This window comes from Aphelocoma coerulescens, chromosome 1 (genome assembly GCF_041296385.1).
Source record: "Aphelocoma coerulescens isolate FSJ_1873_10779 chromosome 1, UR_Acoe_1.0, whole genome shotgun sequence".
NCBI lineage: Eukaryota > Metazoa > Chordata > Aves > Passeriformes > Corvidae > Aphelocoma > Aphelocoma coerulescens.
In genome coordinates, this window is record NC_091013.1 from 35616475 (window position 1) to 35639444 (window position 22970).

The window sequence follows — 22970 nt, forward strand, 5'->3', positions numbered from 1 at the left end:
GAAAGAATAAAGACACTGAGCAAATGATCAAAATCCTTACAAAAAGTTCAAAGACCCTTCGATCAGAAAGATACCATGAAACTGGGAGGATAATCTAGGCTTCTGAGTTAGGTTAAGGAGATCAGCACCCCCTTGCCAAGGGCAGGTGGGAGAGGAAAGGGACATTGCACTTTTGCACTGCTACCCTTCTAGTACGTCCTCCCGGGATCTTCTAAGCAAAGTGAGTGCTAGGCATCAAAAAGATCAACCTCCTTTCAAGTGCTACATTAATTATTCAAAATGAAAAAAAAAATGTTTTTTAAGTCACCAAGCTAACAGAGTCAGCTTCAGGTTGGGAAAAATCAAACCTAATCTGCATCTTCTTGATGAAGTTGGGTCACTAAAGGGCACAACCTTCAAGTGCACTGACCAGGTGTACAGCACCCTAAACTCAGGAGGAGGATGATTTACTACACAAGGATCAAATTCTTACCACTGTCAGCTGGTTTAGATCCCCAGTAGCGTATTTGTCGTGATTCTTTAAAAAACTTCGTGATACACAAAATAATCCTCTGGTTGGATATCTTTTGAATGATTCACTATAATTTCCATATGTTCTACATACCAAAATTTGTCCATTTTAAGTGTTATAGCATCTGTAGCATAAGATCTCCCTACTCTGAATTCAAGTGGTTTGAAGGGAAGGCTAAGAAAGGGAAGACAGATCACATATTTTATGCAGTGAGGGAATCCTAAAAAAAGCTTTGAGAAAGAAGGATTCATTGTCTTGGGAGCTTAGATCATCAAAGTACCCAAAACCATAATTATCTTGCTTTTCATGCTAATTTAAAGTGTCTATTGGGAACTCAAATAGATATAGTTGTCTCAAGAATTGTTTATGCAAGCTGTTCAGTGCCCTATCTGATGTTTTTTTTCCACTTAGCCCCCGAAGAATAGTGAAAAATTTAGGTGAGACTGATTCAATAACAATGCTGACTACAATCAACTCTGAAAATAAAAGCAGTAATATAAAAATAAATCCATTCTAAATGAATGAATAAAATACTGAAACTCATGTTGCAAAAAAAGGAAAAGATATTTAAATATGACTTTTAGTCAAACAAATTTACTTATCTCTTCCACATTCACTTACACAAACACCACAAGTCAAAGCAAGTTGATATAAAGCCAGCAGAGAAGTACATATGAAAATTCTTATCAGCAGCAATGGGCTTTGGATCTTATCCTAAATGTCAGGCTCTGTCATCTTAGTCACTTAAGTAGATCCCAACTCTGAAAGTTATTTGAGGGATTTCAACAGAATTATCACAGAGATTGCTCAGTCTGAATAAGGCTGAAAAAAGCACAGCCAGTAGAAACCCAGCATGGGCTAAAGACACACTATTACTAGTTAAGGGGTTCTGATACATCTATATGTATTCTTTATACAATATTTTTAATTTCTTTGAATGTGAATATCTCTCCAAAAGAGTAATTGCCATTCACACACTGAATATATGCACAAGATTGATCCTGATAAAGAAAGCAAGAGCTTTTCCAACTGGTGTTTTGCAAAATTAGGAATTTGCAATCTTGATGTTTCAAGGAAAAGTACTTCAGGGCATTATAAAGAAATTTAAAATAGTCTGTGATCAACAATAGAGCCTGCAAAGCTTAAGGGTGCCTGGAGAGAATAAACCCACAAATCCAAAAAGCCCTTGCTTACCTAAGTTTGTCAGGGAAACAATGGATAACTTTACAGCGTTTGCAGCATGCCCCATGGCCCTCGCCCCTCCCCACTGCTGACTTCAAGCAACCCAGGTTTAGAAGTGGAGCCCATAAACTCTTATGTATATGTGCATTACCAGGAAAAGCTTGGTGGTACAGTAATCAATTCTGTGGAAGTGTATACCATCTGATTAAGGACTTGCAAAGGATGATGGTTAGATGACTTTGTGCAAAATAATATAAAATTTTCCAAATGGAAATTTGAATTAAGATGCCTCCTCAGAGTAGCATAATCCTCACTGTGATTAAAGGGGAACTGACTTCTTTAAAGCACCAGCCTGAAGACAGGGCTTGGGAGGGCACCCAATGCCTCAAGAGAAAAACAAAATCCTATCAGCTGGTGTTAGGAAGATTATGATTTTATGACTGTGCACAACAACTAGAATATGCCTAAAAGAGAGGAATGACTGCCCCCAAAAAACTCAGAGGATGAGAAATTTGAACTCAATAAAACATGAGCAGGTTTATAATGGAATTTATAAAATCTTCAGTAAAAAAAGGAATACAGATCTTGGGTCTCACCTGTAAAATATTTAAGGTATGGATTTAAATAAAGCTGGATATAAGGATGTGACCAGCTACAAAAATAAATTGTGAACATGATACAAACTTCCTTATGTCTAGAGATATCACATGCTTTTGTCATCAAGTTCATCATACAGCAGTCACAATTAAATACATGCCTTTTTTACATGGAAGGCAAAAACGTTGTTGTAAATGTTTCTTCGAGAAAAGAAGCAAAAAATGAGTAAGGGAGAAAATGTCAAATTGCAAAGAGAAAAGAAATCATCATTATTGCCTTACAGCTACTCACCTGTTCCAACAAGAAGTTAAGAATGACCCTATTTATCAAACCCAAAATACACCTAGCCAAGTGCCCTATTTCCAACAATAACCTGTAGCAGACGCTTAAGGAAAAGATATGACAGCAGTAGGACTAGGAGTGTTTTTTTTCCAATACACCCTCTCAGAAGCAAGAAGTTTCAGAGATTTCCTTAACCAAAAGTCACACATGGCCTCCCAATGAACCTGGTCTGCACTACTTCACCTATTTGCAATTTCAGTTCATTCAAGCGCTTGACCGCCAAAGAGTTCTGGGGCAGCTGGCTCTGTGATTTAGTGACACACTTAATTGCATTCAAAAGGTTGTACTTCAGTAGTTTGTTTGTTGTATTTTTTATTTTGTTGGATGTTCTCTACTTTGTGTACAATAAGACAGGGAGTGACCACTTCTTGTTCACTTTCTAAACCATTCATAATTGTATGATACCACACCTCAGTCATCTGTTTGGAAGCAGAAGGACCTTTGTTCTGTGCCCCACCTCCTACAAAGCCATCCTATCCTAACCATCACTCTTTAGTTTTTTCCAGTTCAACCAGACTCCTTTTGAGTATGCACAACAGGATCAACCAATGGTTTCTATAAAGGAAGAGGGACACTTTCTGTCCTGTTTTCATCTTCTTTCCTGCTAAGTAATATAATTTTATTTGCCTTTATGACTGGCATGAAATATCGATGATGTTGTACATAGAGCTTTCAACAGTAAATCACAATATTCATTTTACTCTTTGAGTAGCTGTTAATTTAGGTCCTATTTTTGTAAATACATAGGTGTGGCTGTTTTTTTCTCATATTCTATATTTGCATTTACTAACACTCTGTATTTATGCATCCCTTCATAACATAGTCATTCACTATTGGGAGATTATTTCCTATTCTTCATAGTAGTTAAGATTTCACAAGGCATCTTTGGACGCCACCCAGTCCCACCCTCTGCTACCACTGGTGGCCCAGGACCATGTCCAGTCAGATCTCAGGTATTTCCAGGGATGGACACTCCACAACCTCTCTAGGCAGCCTGTGCCAGTGTTTGACTGCTCACATTGTGGGGAAAAAAAAAAAAAAAGGGGGGTTTCCCATCAGGTAATTATACACTGGAAAAGATCCCCCTAACCCTTCTCTCCTCTTCAGGCTGAATACAGCTCTCTCAGCCTCTCCTTACATGTCAGAAACTCAAATCCTTTAATTATAAATAGTCAAATTCATTTGACTATCCTAAACACATTTAAACAGAATGCATCATCTCACTGTTCACCCTGTATTCTGTACCTATCTTTTATAAATGTACTGAACGTGTCTATGGGACCAGGAGTATCTTTGCTTTGGCCTGAAGCTGACAAATAATTTCTCAATGTTGTTTTCTGCCTCCTAATCTATTACTAAACTATAAGAGATCTTTCTCTTATCTCAAGACAGGCCAGCCACTTTAAATCTTCTGGCATGAATCTTAAAAAAACACTTTTGAAAACCAAGACTAAATTAATTCACACAGTTGTTGAATATTTCAAAGCATTTAGCATAAATGCCTAATGAATAAATTAAACAAATGCCTAGAAAAAATGCAGTAACTCTTCCAAAATTCATCAACACATATTTAATTTTACATTTTTTAAGTGTCTGACTTATTTTTCAATATAAAATACACACTTACTGGCCTATGCACAACATTCTTCTGAAAACTGCCCAGCACCTGTACTTGTCCACCTTACACTTCTCCCTTACCAAGGATGATTTAAGGTTCTGTGCAGTAGATACTAGTCCAAAAATACTTTTACACTTCTGATGGATTTTGTTTTTAATCACAATGGCCTGTTTTAGACTGTTTTAATTTCTTTTTTATGTTTAGTACTGTATTTATACTGAGTTTGTATCAATCTCCATACTATTTTAAGCTCTGTGTCTTTTTAGCTGCTCATTTTATAGACTTCAGAGACAGTGAACAGATTGAAGACTCCAAGCTCATTTGGTTGCTCCTCATAAGGATGCCTTTCCATTCCCCTGATAAAGCTTGTTTTCCTCTAAACCCTTTAAAACCATTTTGCAATAGGCAGACCAGAACACAACATAGTATTTGATGTTCTGGCCCAAAAAGGATTCATAACAGTTGGATCAACTCCTGTTGTTTGTTTAGTTGGTTCCTTTTCTAACTATTTATAATATTTGTTTTGATTTTTGCACCTTATAAAGCACCACTGAATTTCACAGAATGATCTATTTTGACCCTGAGATCGACTTCCAAAGTGATGACGGTCGACACAGAATCCATCATGTCTTTTTCTGGAGTTGAGATTTTTCCCCCATGTCCATCACTCCATATTGATCTACACTGAACTGCACATGCCTTTTAACACTCAGCTTCTTATGGTCTTCCTGCAATTCTTCACACATCCCTGGTCTTTATCACCCTGAATAGGTTTGATACAATTCAAAGGACTTGTCTCTTCGTTATTTGCTCCTCCTATAAAATTATATGTTGAAAGCACCATATGTTAAAACAAGCACAGATGTGACAGTCTTCCAACAGAAATTAGGGACTAAAGTGTTTGACAAAAATCATACATATTTGGAAGGCTGTGTGCACATGGATGGTGCATAAGTAACAGACAGTACTGTAAACAGAGTTTTTCATAACCCTGATTACAGTGCACTGATATGACAGAACCTGAACTGAATTACAATTATATAGCAATCTGCATGCATTTTTTTTATGCTCATACAGGAAAAAGAAACCATCACCCACTTTTTATAGGTTGGTAAAATTTTGACACTTCCTGACTAACTCTAGGACTCATTCAGGCAAAAAAAACCTGGCTGAAATTAGAAAGATAAATACTTTTCTAGAAAAAAAATTATAACCAAGCATCTCATAGATCTATGTATATTAAAAAAAGACTATTAAAGTAACCCAAAGAAATTTTCAGTAATTGAAATTAAATCAAACTGTCTCTGAAAATGAACAATTGCACCCTCTTGATAGGATTTAATTATCCTTCTAAAGTCACTTTGTAGTATTATACAATATAAAAATTGTCTGATTCATGGTACAGAGAATCCAGCTTGAAAATTGGAAATTAACCGGAATGAAAGAGGTGACAGAAATATCTCTTGCTTGGTCTCCTGCAGGGCTTACCGAGGTCACACAGAAGTGCTGAATCTGGTGATGGAAGTAAATTTATTTATGCCAGAATTGCAGAGCGCAAGCCAAAACTGAAGAGCTCAAATAAGTCACATGAATATACATACATATATATAAATATGAGATTGCTTCCTTCAAAGTGTGAGCCTGTCTTAGAAACCTGTGACACGGATATATTCAGATGTGATTACTCTGTCCTGAACCTGGTGTTTTATACCAAGCAGCATATGTGTAACATTGTAAAGGTGCAAATCTTTTGATTTTCATTCACCATTTTCAGATAGAATTATCAAAACTTCTGTATTAGATGTTACCACACATTATCTCGGCCTTCTTTTACTAATGCACTAAGAAAAAGAAATAAAAAAAAAACAAATTTAGGCTCTTCTTTTTGAGTCAACAATTTTAACATGTATTCACAGAATCCTCATAAAATTAAACAGCTGTGATAAAGGATGGAAGGAGTATGAAGAGTTTATGCATTTTATCAGCCTAAATTGAGACTCACAAAACTGTGGCGAACACCTTAAACCAGAGCTGAACCTACTGGCTTTTATGACCTGGGCTGGGGGAGGTCATAGAAATGTCCAGGATATCTTGATTTCCAATGTCCTCATTGTGAAGAGCATATTTATTTTTAGGTGCACACAAAACACTACCTTCAATATCAGTCACTGCTGGATGTGGTGTGTCATTTACCTTCTCTCTCTGAAAAGGAAATTGCAAGTTTATTTATCAATAAATCGCATAGGAGGGTGCAGGAACTCCCTGGCTTGATTCCGAAGACTCACCATAGCCATCAGTTTACCCAACCAGGGGTTTGCTGCCTGCCATGAGATTTTCCTGAAGTAAAAGCCCTGCTGACTGTGAGTAAAGCTACCAGGAAAAGCAGCCTGGCAAAAAGCCTCAGTGAAATCTATCAAACACACAGAAAATTACTTTCATCATTTCAGCATTCATCCCAACCTTTTTCCCAAGGAGAGGCTGAGGGCAGGGTGAGCAGCACCCGCAGAGGGAAACCATCAGTGGGAGAATGGAATCTTGTGCACCAGTACTGGGACTGGAAAGGAAGAAGGTGGAAAAGAACTATGAAACCACTTTCTGTAAAGGCTCTGAGTGAACATACTGCCTTTTCGTACAGTGCCTATTCATGTTCCACAAGGTAACATGCTTCCTTACTTATTTGCTTTCCTCATTCCATTGGTGGATCGGATTTAAAAGTAGGTTGCTTCAAATATTTACTCCTCTAAAATGTCAAACTGAATCAAAATCACATCCATCACAAATGGTGAATCATTTTTCACATCAGACATTCAGGCTTGACTCATTTGGCTGCTGCAGGGATATCATCCTTTATTGCTACAGTTCCTATAATGGGAAGCAAGCATTCAGTGATTGAGCATGATTGACTGTAAGCTACATGAGTGTCTCTTGCAAGCCCAAATTCACTTAACATCCACACTTTTTTCACAGAAGTTCATGTCTATATACAAACATAGCGTGAAAACATTTGTAGAGGAGAAAGCTTGAGCACACTTGCTGTCTTATTTGAGCCTTGTGTGGCCTGAAGCTGAATGTGCTAATGCATGCCAGTGTGCCAGTAGATATTTTAAACATACTCTGGACACTTGGGCCCAACAGTGAGGAACAAGGATGGAAGGTCATTGCATTTAATGTGCTTTTGAGATTGTTATGATCTTGCAGCTGGAAAAGTGCCTGGGACTATCCATTCTACTGACAGGGCTGCTTTGGTCTGAAGAATTTCACAGGCAAAGAAGATGGCTGTGACTCACAGGGCTCAGTGTTTAGGTCAGAGTTTGCTTGGAAGAAATGAATCAGCTGCAAATCTTACTCATCAAATGCTTCCTATAATTAATTTCATTAATTTATGTTTGTAGAGCTTCATAGTGCAAACAGTAAGATTGATAATACTGTAGACTGAATGGAAGTGTGTGTGTTTGTAAGCAGCAAAAGAAAAAGCAAAGCGTTAAAAGAATGTTCGTTATTGGCAAACAAAAGACATGTTTAGAGGAGACTGTCCCTGTGTTGTGCATGTCAAGGCCACAGCACAGAAGACTGGCCAGCAGATAACCATGCACTCTGCCATCAGGAGAGTGACATCCACGTTACAGCATAATACCCATACCATTATTTTTTCTGTTAGCCCACCCTAAAAATAGGCTATAGACAGAGCCTATACATTGCAGACAAGGAAAAATGTGCTGAGAGCTGCTGAGCAATATAAAAGATCACAGAATGGTTGTGGTTGGAAGGGAGCTCTGTCCAATCCCCCTGCTAACGCAGTTTCACCTAGAACAAGTAGCACAGGGTCGCATTCAGACGAATTGTTGGTATGTCCAGAGGAGGAGACTGCACAACCCCTCTGGCAGCTCTGACCATAAACTGGCCTGTCATTTCTGACAGAGAAAAACCACAGAGATGGGTTAAGGATTTAGTAGCTGGCATGACCTTTTCCCATACTCAAGTGACGCTCACAAGACCATATGAGCTCATCTTGGTGCTTATGAGAGTACAGGTGAGGGTGTGAGTAAATGAGATTTATGAGGGAGTGATTGTGAGTTGAAAAAAATTCAGCTTATTTAGACATTCTGCACCTAAACCTCACCTTCCCATTCCCAAAACTCTCACACTGAATTTTGTTACATGGAATATCCTAAACTTCAAGCGATACAAAATAATTCTTAAAAAAAAGAATGTTCTACGCTTCCATGACCCTATGCAAAGAGAAGAAAAGTACCCTTTCTCTTTTCCCACTGAGTACATTTTTGCAGTCCACCTTAAAGATGAAAAGCAATTTTAGTGAAATATTAATGCTGACATCATTAGCTACATCTAGCCACATTAGCAACATCTAGCATTTAGCTACATAAAGAGGCATCTGCTTGCATTTTACAGACACTTGGGTTTGACACATCTATTAAAACATGTATGAGTAAGTGGTGTTCCACGTTATACCTGTACAATTCCAGGACAACTCCATTAGTGTTACTGACTGAACTACACTAACAGTACATGGCTACTGTGCTCTCATCCATTGTTTGGAGTGGATTTGTTTTTTTCAAAAGACATGTATGCAAAGCTTTAGAGAGTTTTTATACATTCTGTATCAAAGCTGAACAAAATGGCATCACCAGGTTGATAGTATTCAATGAAACAGCAATCTTAAGTGATTCTATGGAATAAAAGTTACAGTGGTTCAGGTAAAAATCTAGTTAAAGAAAGATGAAGTGAGAAAATTTATCATTTTAAACATATAATATTCATTATGTTACATTCTGATTTAGTAGACATATTAGTGCATAAATATATATGTGTAGTACAGAAAGCTTTAAAAAATAGGAAGTCTCCTAAGTAGTGTCTGCTTAGAAGAAATGGTGCACCGAGGACCATTTTTGAGTTTGTAGAGAAATTCACCTGACTTCAAATGTCTCACTCCAATCTTATAAACTCTTTATTATCCATGGAGAGAAACAGGCACCTCCAGAAAGTGAATTGCCCAGTCTGTCTCAGACTGACACAATGGAATCTCAAGGTATTTATTTCCTTGTCTTGCCTACAAAGGCCTCTTACAGTGACAAACTGAGAAGTAAATGTGTAATTTTTACACAGATGAAGTTATAAGGGCTTCCTCTGCCCTTATAACACAGATCATCCCCCAATAAACACCACAATATTCCTTCAAGGTTTTCATTTGTTTTCCTCTTAATGAACATGTACACCCTAATGCAGATACATAATCCCTCCCCAGTAACAAGGAACTAAAATATTTTTGTAAAACTCATCTTTTTAAGTTTTTTTATTGTTTACTTCTTATCTAAGGTAGTACAACTCTTCCAAGTTCTACAGAAAAAAAATGTCATCCACTATTTTTTTAAGAACTTGTGAAGCAAAACAGAAATCAATCTTTATTTGTGCTAAATGCTAGCAAAACATTCTCCTGCATTCCCCTGACATATTCTTACTTATGCTGGAGAGAAAATACCCCTTAGAAGAAAAAAAAATTGCTTTCTGAAACAGAAAGTATATTAAGAAAATAATGACTTTACCTATTATCACATGCATGCCAAGTCTTGCCAAATGCTTCACAGTTTGGTAACCAATTCCTTTAGTGCCTCCAGTCACTATAGCAACCTTTCCATTTTGTGTAGGGAAAACTATATGAGGAAAAAAGAAACAACACAAGGTTAGTTCTCAATAGGAACACAATTAAGAAGTTAAGATGCATTTTAAAGAGTGTAGACTTAACAGAATGCTCAAGCCAGGCCAGTAAACCATCTCAGAAGCAAACTGTATGGAAATAAAAACTATGGAACATCCACCATTATTTACTGCACTATAATTTTCCAGTATTAACAGTTCACGAAAGACTGAGGTTGATGACACAAAAAGCAAACACCCACTTCAGAAATCTCATTTCTATTTGCATGCATTTCATCATCCTGCAGTCATCTGACCTTTAAAATTTCCACCATAACTTTGTTACTGAGTAAGGTGACGCAAGTAATGCCAGCTCAGGGATGGCTTACTCTATGTGTACAGGGATAAAAATTCTACTGGCAGCATGATATCCTGAAAATTTTTTGAATGACAAAAACCAGCCTCTGCCAGTAACATGGAGGAAAGATCTCAATCAAAGGTGAGCTATCTAAAATACACCACCTGGCCTAATTTCCCTGCATAGCTGAGCACTCTTCCTTCTGAAAATCACAGGGCCCTGAGCCCCAAAGGAAGGAGGAAGCAATTTTCTTCCATGAAAACCCCCACCTGCTTTTCCCACCCACACCAGCCTTCTCCCACAGAAGCCAGCATCCCCAATACCCACTGTCAACTTCACCTCCACTCCAAGTGCTCCTTGACCCACACACAGCCCAGCAGACAGGAGATGCTCCCAAAATCCCTCTGCTAGAGCAGTGGCTTAGACACAGCCTGTGTCTCCTGCATCCCCAGGCAGCCCTTAGCCTGCCAACTGAGCCAACAAGTATCTGGAATGGCCCTTGCAGAGCAGCTGCCATTCCAACTACAAGCTCTTACACTGGGCGCAGGTTGCAGCACATCCCCCCACCATAGAGGGGAGGAGGGAGTCCTGCAGCCAAAGCAGAACAAAGGCATTATGATTTAATTGCTTGGGAAAGGCATGAATTAGGTCTAATATCAACTACAATTTTTTTGACAAGGTGGAGAATGTTTCATGTGAAGTACCATGTGGTCCTTAGGTGACCAAGGTGAATTTCTAATTTGCTTTAGAGTAGAAGCCGTGAGGTATTTGCACAGGGAAAATGGTACTGAATACTTCGTTTTGCTGTGGTGCAGTGTCCGTAGGCAACGCTATAGATAACAAATGTTAAAAAGATGCCAACTTTCATCTATCAAAGGACTTTATATTTTGATTTCTAGGTTTTTTAGGGGATTGCTTTGTTGTACAACACAAATTTGGATTTTACATAGTTATGAAACACAGGACTAGCACTGATACAAGCTCCTTTCTTCACAGCAAAGTCCTTCAAAAAGGACCCAGATTTCGCCTTTTCTGAAATAGAGTTCTATCTATCATGATTCAACAGGAATTTCTGTTCTCTTCAGGTAACGACTTGGTTCTTCCCATCCATGCAGAGCAGGAATTGTTTGCAGGTATTTGAAGGTTAACTCCAATTACAGTGATATCTGTGCACACAGGTGTCCTGACATATATATAATTCAAGCTAAATAAAATTTCACCAGGGGATTTCTTAAGGGGCTTCAATTTAGTTATTAGCAGCCCTGCAATTTCCACCAAAAATACTTCTAATCACAAACTCTAAATTAAATGCCCACAGGTGGAAATCTCCTCAAGAGAAAATGCATTCTTGTGGGCCTGAGTATCTTATCTTCCTCTTCTGCCTGCTCATGCCTCCCTTGCTTCTGGCCTCTTACTATATTGCTGATCTGGTATTTGGATTTCACGTGTTGCATACAGGTGCTGTCCCTCATTTCCATTATTGCACCACTATACCTACCTATTAAATAAGAAGTCACATTTTAATGCAAAATTAATTCACTTAGAAGAAAACTAATGAAAGAAAAGGAGAAAAAGAAGTCAGGACTGGGGAAGGGGCAATGATGTGAAAGAAAAATGGGAAGTCAGAAGAGCAAAGTGATAATGGGTATCACTGTGATGAAGTGGTTCTTAGCAGAGGACACAATTTAGCAGATGAAAGAAGATGTCCAGTCCTATCCTGTCCATGGTGACTGCAAAGAAAAGGACAATTTTTTGGTCCTAATGGCCACTTAAAGATTCGACTGTAAAAATGCATTCTGTGAGATCCTAAAAAAAAATGCATTCTGTGAGATTTAAACCAGAGAGGTTTAAAACAGGCCTGCTTTTGCAGCTAGATCCAAGGACATAAGAAAACAGCCATGGAGGGAGAAATGAGGGCTGCAGACACACCAACAAGTGTCCATTATCTGTTTTTTTTACAAGAGGTACAGTATACAGCTTCCACATAGCATGGTTTTGAATAGACACAACACTCAGGCACATCTCACTTCAGTCAAAATGGGAAATGCAAAGAGAAACACTGAAACACATCAGGGAGGGAAGGGGGGCAGGAGGAAAATAAATTCCTCAATTAACTCTTGTTATTAATTCTAAAAATGTGTACAGTTTCCATCAAGTCAGCTTAATGTAAAATGAATCTCCATTTAAATGAGACACAGCTAGTATTTATGTCAACAAAAGTGATCAAGATCAAATACAGGCTCTGTGTGTGAGCCAGGGGTAACTCCAGTGAAAGGCAGTTTATCAGTGTCCTGTTTCCACTAGAACTCCAATGTCATGTGGAGTTTGCAGTACACCCAACTTTCAGTGTTAAAACACCCCTTCTGTGACGAAACTCAGCATGAAATTTTCAAAGCAGGCCTGGGCTCAGCCTGGTTTTCTGCAGATACTGGTTTATTTTGTGTGAAAGGTTGAGTTGAGTGCAGTTGGAGGCTCACAGCCCCCCAGGCAGGAGGCAGGGGAGATCCATCAGCTTTGCAATGCCCACAGAGAAGCTCCCTCTGGCATCTCTTGCACCTCATTTAAACCACCCCAGTTCTCTCTCTGCCTCTGCTCCTGGTAAGGAGGTAGATACTGATCTCAAGTACAGAGGCGTAATGCCAGTGATCTCTCCATGGGACATGAGAAGGGTACAGCCCTGTGCTAATGAAATCCCCCAACCAAGCAGTAGCTGTTAATTTGCCTTTGTGTTCAAAGAAACCAAGCCCGCACTCCTTAGGTGCTGCTTTATCACAGCAATGTTTGAGAGAAGCTTCTCTTAGGCTGCAGTTCTGCCTGCATTCCAATGTATTTAGATGACATAATCCTGGTTACTTTGCAAGTGGAATACCCTAAAACAGAAAAATAAGGCAGACTTATTGTGTCCCGATATGAGGCTATTTAAAAATAATTATTTTCCTTTTAAACATAATTCTCCCTAATCAGAAATAACTTCCATGTACAGAGACATCCTCACACAAATTCAATACTGCAAAGAATGTAAGGCAATTCTGTAATTTTTAAAAATACTAATTTTCAGAGGACTCTAAAACAGGGCTGTCAGGATGCCTCTGCAACTGCCAAGACCACAGAGAAATAAGACAGTCTGAAGACCCATATCAATGGCCAATTCTGTATCAATGACCAGTTCCTGCCAGCAAAATCCCAGGTCTGCGGGAGGGATGAGTAGCCAAATTGAAATCTGAAGTAGCCAAATCAAAACAGAGGAATTAAAATATTTTTTGTTTGCAGAAACGCATTATGTGAACACAGACAATGCAAACGCCAGAAGAGTTTCCCTTAAGAGTAGCTTGCTTTGGTATTCTCTAACCTTTGCAGAACATTGTGCTTGAGGCCAAGGGGAAAAAAAAAAAGAAAAAAGTATTGAAAGTTTATTTAAAGCAAATTGCATCAAATTTTTACAAAGCTCCATCTCCTAGCCTACTAATCCAGCATCTGCATGGTGGGACATTATGGGTCACATGGACATTAAAATATAATATCTTTATATTAATTTCCTCATTAACCTTCTTTTTAAGACATTGAAGGCCAAGGGTAGAATTTAGATTGTCTGAATCAGTCTCCAGTGCTTACCAGGCAAGACTTGAGTACAGTTGAAGACATCCAAAAAGCTGGTGAGTGTCCACCTGTGAGGTACCATGGTGGGACCTGCCTGCACCTCCTGAACTGGCCACTCAGTGCAGGAACTTTGGTGGCATTTGTGCTGGAGAGATCCCTACACACAAATCCCAACTTTTTTTTTTCATTCCTCCTATAACTGAATAATTTACATGCAAATATTAGTCCTGAAGGCAACTGGCAGAAGCACAGATGGAAAAAAAATAAAAAGAAAAGAACCAACAATGAATATTTAGTTTCATGACTGAATAACAAGATCCAAGTTTGGAGCCATTCCTGTATAGCAACACTGAGTGAGAAAAAGAGGGCAAACTGTAATTTCCAGTCTTTGTCTAACACCACAGGACAAAGCACAATAGAGTTCTTCTTGTTGGATTAAAGAAATCATATAGCTCAGTGTACCACAGAATCATTGAGTAGTTTTTCCTATTGCAAAATATTCTGGCTCTTTTTCCCTAATTTATACTGTGGCGATACTGAGATTACAGCCATTAAGCAGATGTAGAAAAATAATTCATTTTCCGCTCTGAGAGGCAATCAGTAAACTGCTGGGGAACCCACACAGCTTTCAGCAACAGCGATTTTTGTGTGCCTTACAGAAATATCTCCCGAAAATTCTGGTTTGGCAGAAACCAGGTAAACAGGGTCTGGATTCAAATGTCATTCCAGGACTATCCTAACAGAAGACAATTTAGGCACTCAAATCCTGACAGATAAGCCAGACAAACTGTGTGTGCCTCAAGCCTGTCCTAAGCCTATGCAGATGATTTTTCAAATGCAAATGGTCTTCCCAAATTTGCACACCAAAATCTTTTCTGCCGTTGCTGCTTCCAATCACTTTCCTAATGAACATCAATATGCAATCAAGATTGAAGGCCTTTAAGGCTGGAAACCAGCCCGACTAGTCCTTCTGTGAAAAGGTATCCTGCTGGTTTCAGCAGTTGAGGCCATCGGGCCTTCCGCTGATGAACAACTGTCATGCACACATGCAGATCCACAGGCCCACGGCCAGCAGGTCCAATGGACCTCGAATGGCTGGGTGCGTTGTGTAAGGGAGACTTATCTGTCCAGGGAGAGCATCTGCTTCCAAACACAACTGAGTTTTGCATCTGATAGGTGACAAGCCTCCCAGCTTTTGTTAGGAATCATGAGGAAATGGAGGTATTGGAGAGAGGCTGGCTCCGGAGTTACTCATGGGAAGAGAAAGCTGTTGAAGAACCAGAATAGCAAGAGAAACCTAACCATGGAAATGTTTCACTTGCCCTACAAACTCATAGGTATCTCAAGGTGCTATTAATGGAACAGCAGCAGTCAGATGGCTGTACGAATTTCAGCAGCCTGGGGAAGACCTAATTTAACAAGGCTCCCACGCAGCCACTGACAGGGAATACGACTGGTAACAACTGCTCATAAAACCACAGCCAAACCCCTGGCACACATGAGACTAAGTTTCTTGTTTAACCAAGACGCACACAGAGCCTGAAATGCTGCATGCCAACGAGACAACAAACAACGACTCACACACTTACCAATTCTGGAAACTCACAGAAGTTCCATGCCTTTATTTCAGGGGAATGCATGCACAGTCTATGTCCCATGAAGTGGACATTTCCACAACACAGCAGAGCTCCCACACAGCAGCAGCAATTTGTCTGGGCTGCCTAAAGACCTGGGAACCCAACCAGTGCTGTAACTCCAGCCAAGGCACCACATATCCAGAAAGCCTGGACAAATGGCCAAAGTGCAGCAAGGCAGCAAATGACACAAAAGCAGAGGAGCTGGCAGATACACCAACTAGAGGAGCAGAGTGCTCAGCCAGCTAAGGAGCTAATGTGTATACTCATCCCTTCCTGACACTGTCAACACGGGAACAAGTGACACTTCTTCAGAGTTAGCAGCAAACATCTGCTGAGCCAGACTAATGATTTTTTTTTAATTGCCAATGAAAACAACTTTAAAAAAAAAAATCAAATTTAAGGCTGCTCTAAATTTATAACATTTGTTTAGCTTTTTGATAAGCATGCCAGCTTGCTTATAGGAATGAAGTGATAACATTTGCAGGCAAGATGACAAGCCCTTCACAGAAGGCTGAGATACAAGCTCCCAAAATCCATTCCAGGACTTGTTTCTAGATATCTCATTTAACACAGGCAAAAATCATACTACAAATGAGCAGAACAGTTCATTTTCCTCTTGTTTTTTCAACTCCTGAACACACTGTGGAACCTCAGGGGGTATTAGATAGCAACAGGTATTATTAGAGTCCAATATCACAAGTTTGGAGCATAAGCATCCACAGCAAGAACTAACTATAGTAAAAGAGCTCCCACATATTAGAAAATATGCAAGATTAACTGGTGCAGTAGTAAGATGAAAGTTATGATGCCAGCATTACAGTCCTGAAAGAAATATTTTTTGCTAAAGAAAAATAACAATACCCTAAGTAAGGCAGCTGTTCAGAGCAAGAGTTTTTGGCACTCAAAAATCCAAGACCTGTGGAAAGAGATCTCTCTAGCAACAGTGGGAAGGGGAGTGGAAAGCTACACTAAAAATTTCATTTGCATGACACACCCATTTGCATTTCTTCTAGTGATTCTTGGAAAGACAGCATACGTGCAGATAAAGGGAGAAGTATGTGTGGAAAGCAGGGTGTGGAAGGGGAAGCAGAAGGAAGCATTAGACTTTCAAAAAGGACACATGAAAAAGGTTTTTTGGTCAAGATGAGGTCATTTTTAAGTGTTTCATTCCCCTTTCGCCCCTCTCTTCACCTTCCCCCCAGATCCAGGTATTTAGGTGAGATACAGCTCTAAGCAATTTAATACATCTGAATTATAAATCTCTGCATAGTGTTATTGTCCTCAAGGCCAAAAAAGGACCCCAGCGAGGACACTGGCACTGCTGCTTACAGATGCAAATCAGCAATAGTTTGGTGAGGTAAGTCAAGGCACTGATCCACACACTGCTAGAAAAGTAAGCTACGGCTAATGCCAAAGTAATCAAAAAAATATTTCCTCTGCACTTGCACATGTATTTTCAGTGCCCTGTTTTTCAGAGCATATGGCTGGTGTGCTTGCAAGTGAAGAAGTCCTGCCTGTTCACAAGAGCCAAGGGTTCACATTTTCACACATCTTTTGACTGGAGCCTGAATGCTTTTGCTTTATTTGTCAAATAGGATGCTCAGTAATGTTGTCTTGGACTCTGTGATGCTGCTAGATTTGGCAGAAGAGCTGAATGGAGAAAAAGATAATTGCCGTTTTCAAAAGTAATATAGACGGTAATTTCCCAAACTGATTTATGCTGTCTTCACTCTGACTGTGAAGAGACTCTTCCTCCAATAAACACTATGCAGACTTTTTGCATCAAGATCACTGATCATACACAGAAAAAAAGCTGAATGTTGACCCCTCTTCCCCAAGAAAGAAGAGGATGAGAATGGAAAAAACTAAAGAGGATTGTTAATTTGGGAAGTTTTCTTGCAATTTCTGAATTGCCTTTCTCTCAATGGGAAATATGGCTGCATTGAAAAACAATTTGACAAAGAATATATCTGAGCTTTTTACAATACAAGTTCAGGCTGATTTTGACAGAGATATTAGGAAATTTGATCCTAACAAATATGGAGCTGCCCTAAGGTAAAAGAAAGCAAAAGTAGATGAGAGGGTGCAGTTCCCGAGTCCTGAATCTCACTTCTGGCCATGTTTGACATTCCTGAGTACTTTGTTCTTTTTGCCAAAATTCATCTAAAGGTAAGGTATTTGAATCTATTTTTTTATGAGCACCAAATAGATAGATTGAACACACCACTATACAAATCATTCAGATGGAAAATACCACAGTGCACTATTAAAATCTGCTAAAAATTCATCAGGAATACAAGTTTGCCCACAATCTGCTCTTGAGAGTAAAGTTCCCAACTGAATGTGTAGGAAAAGAAGAGCACTTGATCCCTGGGAGGGGCATGGGGTGATAGAGAAGGAATCAAGAGATGGAAAAGCTGCCTTAGATCGACAAGTACAAGTTATATTAGTGAAATTATGGCTCTGCAAGTTCCCAACAGACATCTGCAACTTCACACACTAGTCCTTGTCTTAAATATTCTTGCTATTCCTGGCTTAAGCCAGTGTTTGTTTGTTTGTTTGTTTTTCTGGAGAAACACTAGTCTTAAGGATATTTCAGATAAAGACGGATACTACACATTGACAAACTTGCGCAAAAATATCTGGCACCCGGCTACCCACTGGCGTTACACCACACATGGCACGTTTTGCTCCACTGTGCAATTATTTTGTGTTGGGACAGATGCCAACTGGGGACTCTGATGAGGCCATGAAAGATGGCCTTTGCGGGGAAGGGAGGGCTCTGCTGCCGTGGAGCTGGACAGGAGAGGCGTGGGGACAGCACTGTCACCAACAAGCACTAAGTCAGCTCAGTGACAGTGATCGATACGTGAGCAGTCCCAGCCTCAGGCACAAAAGGAACTTCACAAAAATCTAACGTGGGGTTTTGTGAAATAAGGGCAGGACAGTTGTTGCAATAATATGAAGAAATCCCACTAATTCCTTACACTATACTGAACAGACACAGCCTGCATGTGAAAGATTACTGGATTTGTTAAAAATATCAGGAGAAGAAACACGATGCTAGCTCCACGAAGAAACTAATCTTCCCTACATATGCATATATTTAAAGGCTCCATTTACCCATATAATTTTTAACATGGGAAAATACTATCACAAGAATAAAGAAGGAGATTTTTCCATTTGTATTCCCTGCTCTGCTTATCTTTCATTCCTTTTATATATTTACCTATTAAGTCTTACTCTTTGGCTTTCTTCTCTTTCACTCCAGTCACATTAAAGATAGGGAAGTTATATAAAGGTGTATCTTTAAATCAAGAAAAAGCATCTGATTATCTTTTGAACAGATTTACTGATACTTACTCCCATACTCCCTCCCTCTGGGCAAATGTAACTCTGCAATACCTTGGGCAATGTCATTTTATGTAAAACTTCCCAATGCTCTTCAAGTCATGTCATCATGTAATTATATTTTTTTCCTGTTGTGAAATGAGAGATGAAAAAGAGGAGCTTATCCCAGGAGATTTAAATGGGGTAATGGAAATAGCTCTGCATAATCTAGTAGCTGCAGAATGCATTTTCCCATCCTGCAAAAGTTTGAGACATTAGAATTACTTTTTCATTCTCTACCAGGAACTGAAGACTGTCTAGGCTCCAAGATTTCCCAAACAGCTAACGAGTAGATGCAGCTGCATCTGACAATGCTTTACATCCCTCAGGATGTAAGAAACCATTTCAAGTCCTTGCTCTCAGACATACCCAGAGCATACAAAAGCCTTCCCAAGTGTAATTCCCCATTTAATAGGGAAAGTTTCATTTTAACTTTTTAAACATTTGCCATTTAAAGACACTCATCCCTCTCACTAAAGTCCCAAATAAATATAGTATTTCTCCAAATCATGTTCAGATATTCAGTAAAGAAGCCATAAATATGAAATAAAATGGAATGTGAGTAATCTCAGAAAAGGTCTTCCCTTAGAAAGACCACATCCCATATATCTCAGAAAACTTGACAGTTGTCTTCACAAAATGTGGCACAGAATTCCTAAGGTATTAAAATTTCATGTCCAATTTCATTTGGGCTATAGTTCTGACTAAGAACCAGGGTAATGGCAGTGAGTTTGAAATGCTGAAGAAAATATGAATCAGCAAAGCGCGATGCCACTGTCACTCCATCACAGACTGAGTAAATGTCATAACTGACTGCAGTGAAGAAACCTCATTTAGAAAACTTTAACGATGGTTATTTTGCAACAAAGAGAGTTAAGAAAATGAAAAAGGAAAAAAAAAGAAAAAGAAAAGAAGGAGAGGAGAGGAGAGGAGAGGAGAGGAGAGGAGAGGAGAGGAGAGGAGAGGAGAGGAGAGGAGAGGAGAGGAGAGGAGAGGAGAGGAGAGGAGAGGAGAGGAGAGGAGAGGAGAGGAGAGGAGAGGAGAGGAGAGGAGAGGAGAGGAGAGGAGAGGAGAGGAGAGGAGAGGGAAAGGGAAAGGGAAAGGGAAAGGGAAAGGGAAAGGGAAAGGAAAAGGAAAAGGAAAAGGAAAAGGAAAAGGAAAAGGAAAAGGAAAAGGAAAAGGAAAAGGAAAAGGAAAAGGAAAAGGAAAAGGAAAAGGAAAAGGAAAAGGAAAAGGAAAAGGAAAAGGAAAGAAAAAGGAAAGAGGAGGAGAAGAAGAAGAAGGAGGACGAGAAGGAGGAGGAGAAGGATAAGGAGAAGGAGAAGGAGAAGGAGAAGGAGAAGGAGAAGGAGAAGGGGAAGGGGAAGGGGAAGGGGAAGGGGAAGGGGAAGGGGAAGGGGAAGGGGAAGGGGAAGAAGGAGAAGGAGAAGGAGAAGGAGAAGAAGGAGAAGAAGGAGAAGAAGGAGAAGAAGGAGAAGAAGGAGAAGAAGGAGAAGAAGAAAAGAACAGCTGCTATTCTTGATTTAATCCCAAAAAATGTAGAAATAATCCTAAGCAGGCAAGTCCCCATACCTTGCCGGGAAGAAAGGTTCTATCATAAACCTTGAAGCCTGGAGAACATTTAAAGTGCCCAAAGCACAGAAAATGTGGAAAGTCAGATATTCAGCATCTGCTGAAACTCAGAATGCTGAGACAGCATTCTCCTGAAGAAACTGGCTCCTTATGGCTTGGACAGGCACACAGTTTGCTATGTAAAATCCTGGCTGGATGACCATGGCCAGAGTGTGGTGGTGAATGGAATCCAGCTGGTAGCCAGTAACAAATGAGGTTCCCCAAGGCTCAGTATTGGCATCAGTCCTGTTTAACATCTTTATCAATGGTCTGGATGAGGTGATCCAATGCACCTTCAGCCAGTTTGCAGATTACACCAGGTTGGGCGAGAGTGTCGAACTGATGGAGGGCAGGACGGCTGTACATAGGGAGCTTGACAGGCTGGATTGATGGACCAAGGCAAGTGGTATAAGATTCAATAAGGCCAAGTGCTGGGTCCTGAGTTTGGGTCACAACAACCCTGTTCAGTGCTACAGATTTGGGGCAGAGTGGCTGGAAAGGACCCAGCAGAAAATTACCTGGGGGTCCCGGTTGTCAGTATCTGAACATGAGCCAATGTGTGTGTCCAGCTGGCCAAGAAGGCCAGTGGCATCCCAGCCTGTATCAGAAAGAGTGTGGCCAGCGGGACCAGGGCAGTGACTGTGCCCCTGTACTCAGCACTGGTGAGGCCTCACCTTGAATCCTGCGTTGAGTTCTGGGCCCCTCACTACCAGAAAGACATTGAAACGCCTGGAGCATGTCCAGAAAAGGCAATGGAGCTGGGGAAGGGTCTGGAGCACAGGTCAGATGAGGAGCAGCTGAGGGAGCTGGGGGTACTTAGCCTGAAGAAAAGGAGACTCAGGGGTGACCTTATAGCTTTCTATAACTACCTGAAAGGAGGTTTTAGCAAGGAGAGGGTAGATATTTCCTCCCACGTAACAAGTGACAGGACAAGAGGAAATGGTCTTAAGCTGAGCCAGAGGAGGTTTTCATTGGATATAGGGAAAAGTTTCTTCCCTGAAAGGGTTGTCAAGCATTGGAACAGGCTGCCCAGGGAAGTGGTTGAATCACCAGCCCTGGAGATACTTAAATGACATGTAGATGTGGCACTTAGGAACATGGTTTGGTCATGGACTTGGCAGTGTGGGTTAACTTTTGGAATTTTCCAACCTAAATGTTTCAATGATTCTATGATTCATCAGCATTTTCATATGCAGAGACTGAAGCAAAGAGAGATCTTGTTACTTATGGTAAAACTGGAAAGACTGATCTACATAGAGTCAAATTAGAAACCCAAACGAAAAGCAAAATATTGCTACCTGCATTTTAGCATCTCACCAGAGGAATTAAAAAGACAACAGAAAACAATTTATATTTTGCACTATGATCTATACCTTTCAAAAGACAAAATATCCTAATTTCTATTTTCAAGACAGTATTCACAGTATCATCATATTCCTAGACAGTACAGGATATATTGTATCACAATCCCCAATATCATCTTTACAGCTTCTTCTTATACTGTTTGTGAATTCCAACACCTCTTATTCTGACCACATGCTATTAAAAGATTGAATTAATCATTCCATCTTGCTCACAGCACAGATGGAAAGATACAGCTGGGCAACTAATACATTGGGAAAGTCAATTCTTTAAATATTCCCTTACTATATTAGATTCTGGGAATGTGAGGGGGGTGTGTGTGTGAAAAAAAAACATTGGAAAGATCATTAAGAGTAGTTTAAACTGCATCTCCTCTCCTCCCAGAGACAGAGAATGTAATTTCCATATCCCAATCAAGCTTAAGAGCATCCAGCTGAAGGTCACATTCAGATCTGCCTCTTCCAGCCGACAAAAATGCTCTGCTGCCACTCAAACAGTCCCCTTTGCTTCCCACGGCTTCAGGGTGACAGTATTCCCATCAAATAAGTAAGCAGAAGTCACGAGTTAGTATACAGAACTTAAAAGATAATTGAAAGTTTCTGGAGTAGTTCACTTCAAAACACTGCAATCACTTGTGAACTGAAGTGCTTGTTATCATATACAAAGCTCTAGTAATTAGAATCAGGAAGAGAGGTACAAGGTGATTAGAGAATATTGGGAAAAATCTAGTTAACAGGAAACATAGCACATAAACCAATCAGTACTAAAAATTTCCCTGAGATACCTGCAATTAATTAAAACACAAAATGTTAAAAATCACATTTCCATATTATTAAATTTTTTGAAGCGACTAATGATCAGAAGCCATTACAGCATCGACATTAATGCGAGATTAACCTCAGGTGCTACTGACTTAAAAAAACCGTGGAAAATAGTCTCAACATCTCTTCCTCTCCCTCTCTGCTCTGCTTCCATATCCTTCAAACCAGCCACTGGCCAGCACATTTATTTCTTCATCTGGCCAGCATCTGGTGAAGAGTCGGGACAATGGCAAAAGCTGTCTGTGGATTGTCACTCCTAGAGGTGCCCATCTGCCTCTCGGGGTATGGCGCA

General features: G+C 39.8%; 2 protein-coding genes across 4 annotated transcripts in view; both read right to left on the reverse strand.

The window, feature by feature from the left end:
• DHRSX (dehydrogenase/reductase X-linked) overlaps positions 1–22970 on the reverse strand; it is a 164045-nt gene that overhangs the window by 116361 nt on the left and 24714 nt on the right. For 2 of the 3 annotated variants that reach the window (XM_069007171.1, XM_069007188.1), the window contains one exon: positions 9812–9919. The exons of the other annotated variant lie outside the window; for it this stretch is intronic. In XM_069007171.1, the coding sequence (XP_068863272.1) occupies positions 9812–9919 (108 nt within the window). The remainder of the gene's footprint in view (positions 1–9811; positions 9920–22970) is intronic. 3 annotated transcript variants of the gene reach the window in all.
• Positions 9901–22970, reverse strand: part of ZBED1 (zinc finger BED-type containing 1) — a 78065-nt gene continuing 64995 nt past the window's right edge. Inside the window, exon 4 of the mRNA XM_069007148.1 lies at positions 9901–9919. The gene's annotated coding sequence lies outside the window, so the exon portion shown is untranslated. The remainder of the gene's footprint in view (positions 9920–22970) is intronic.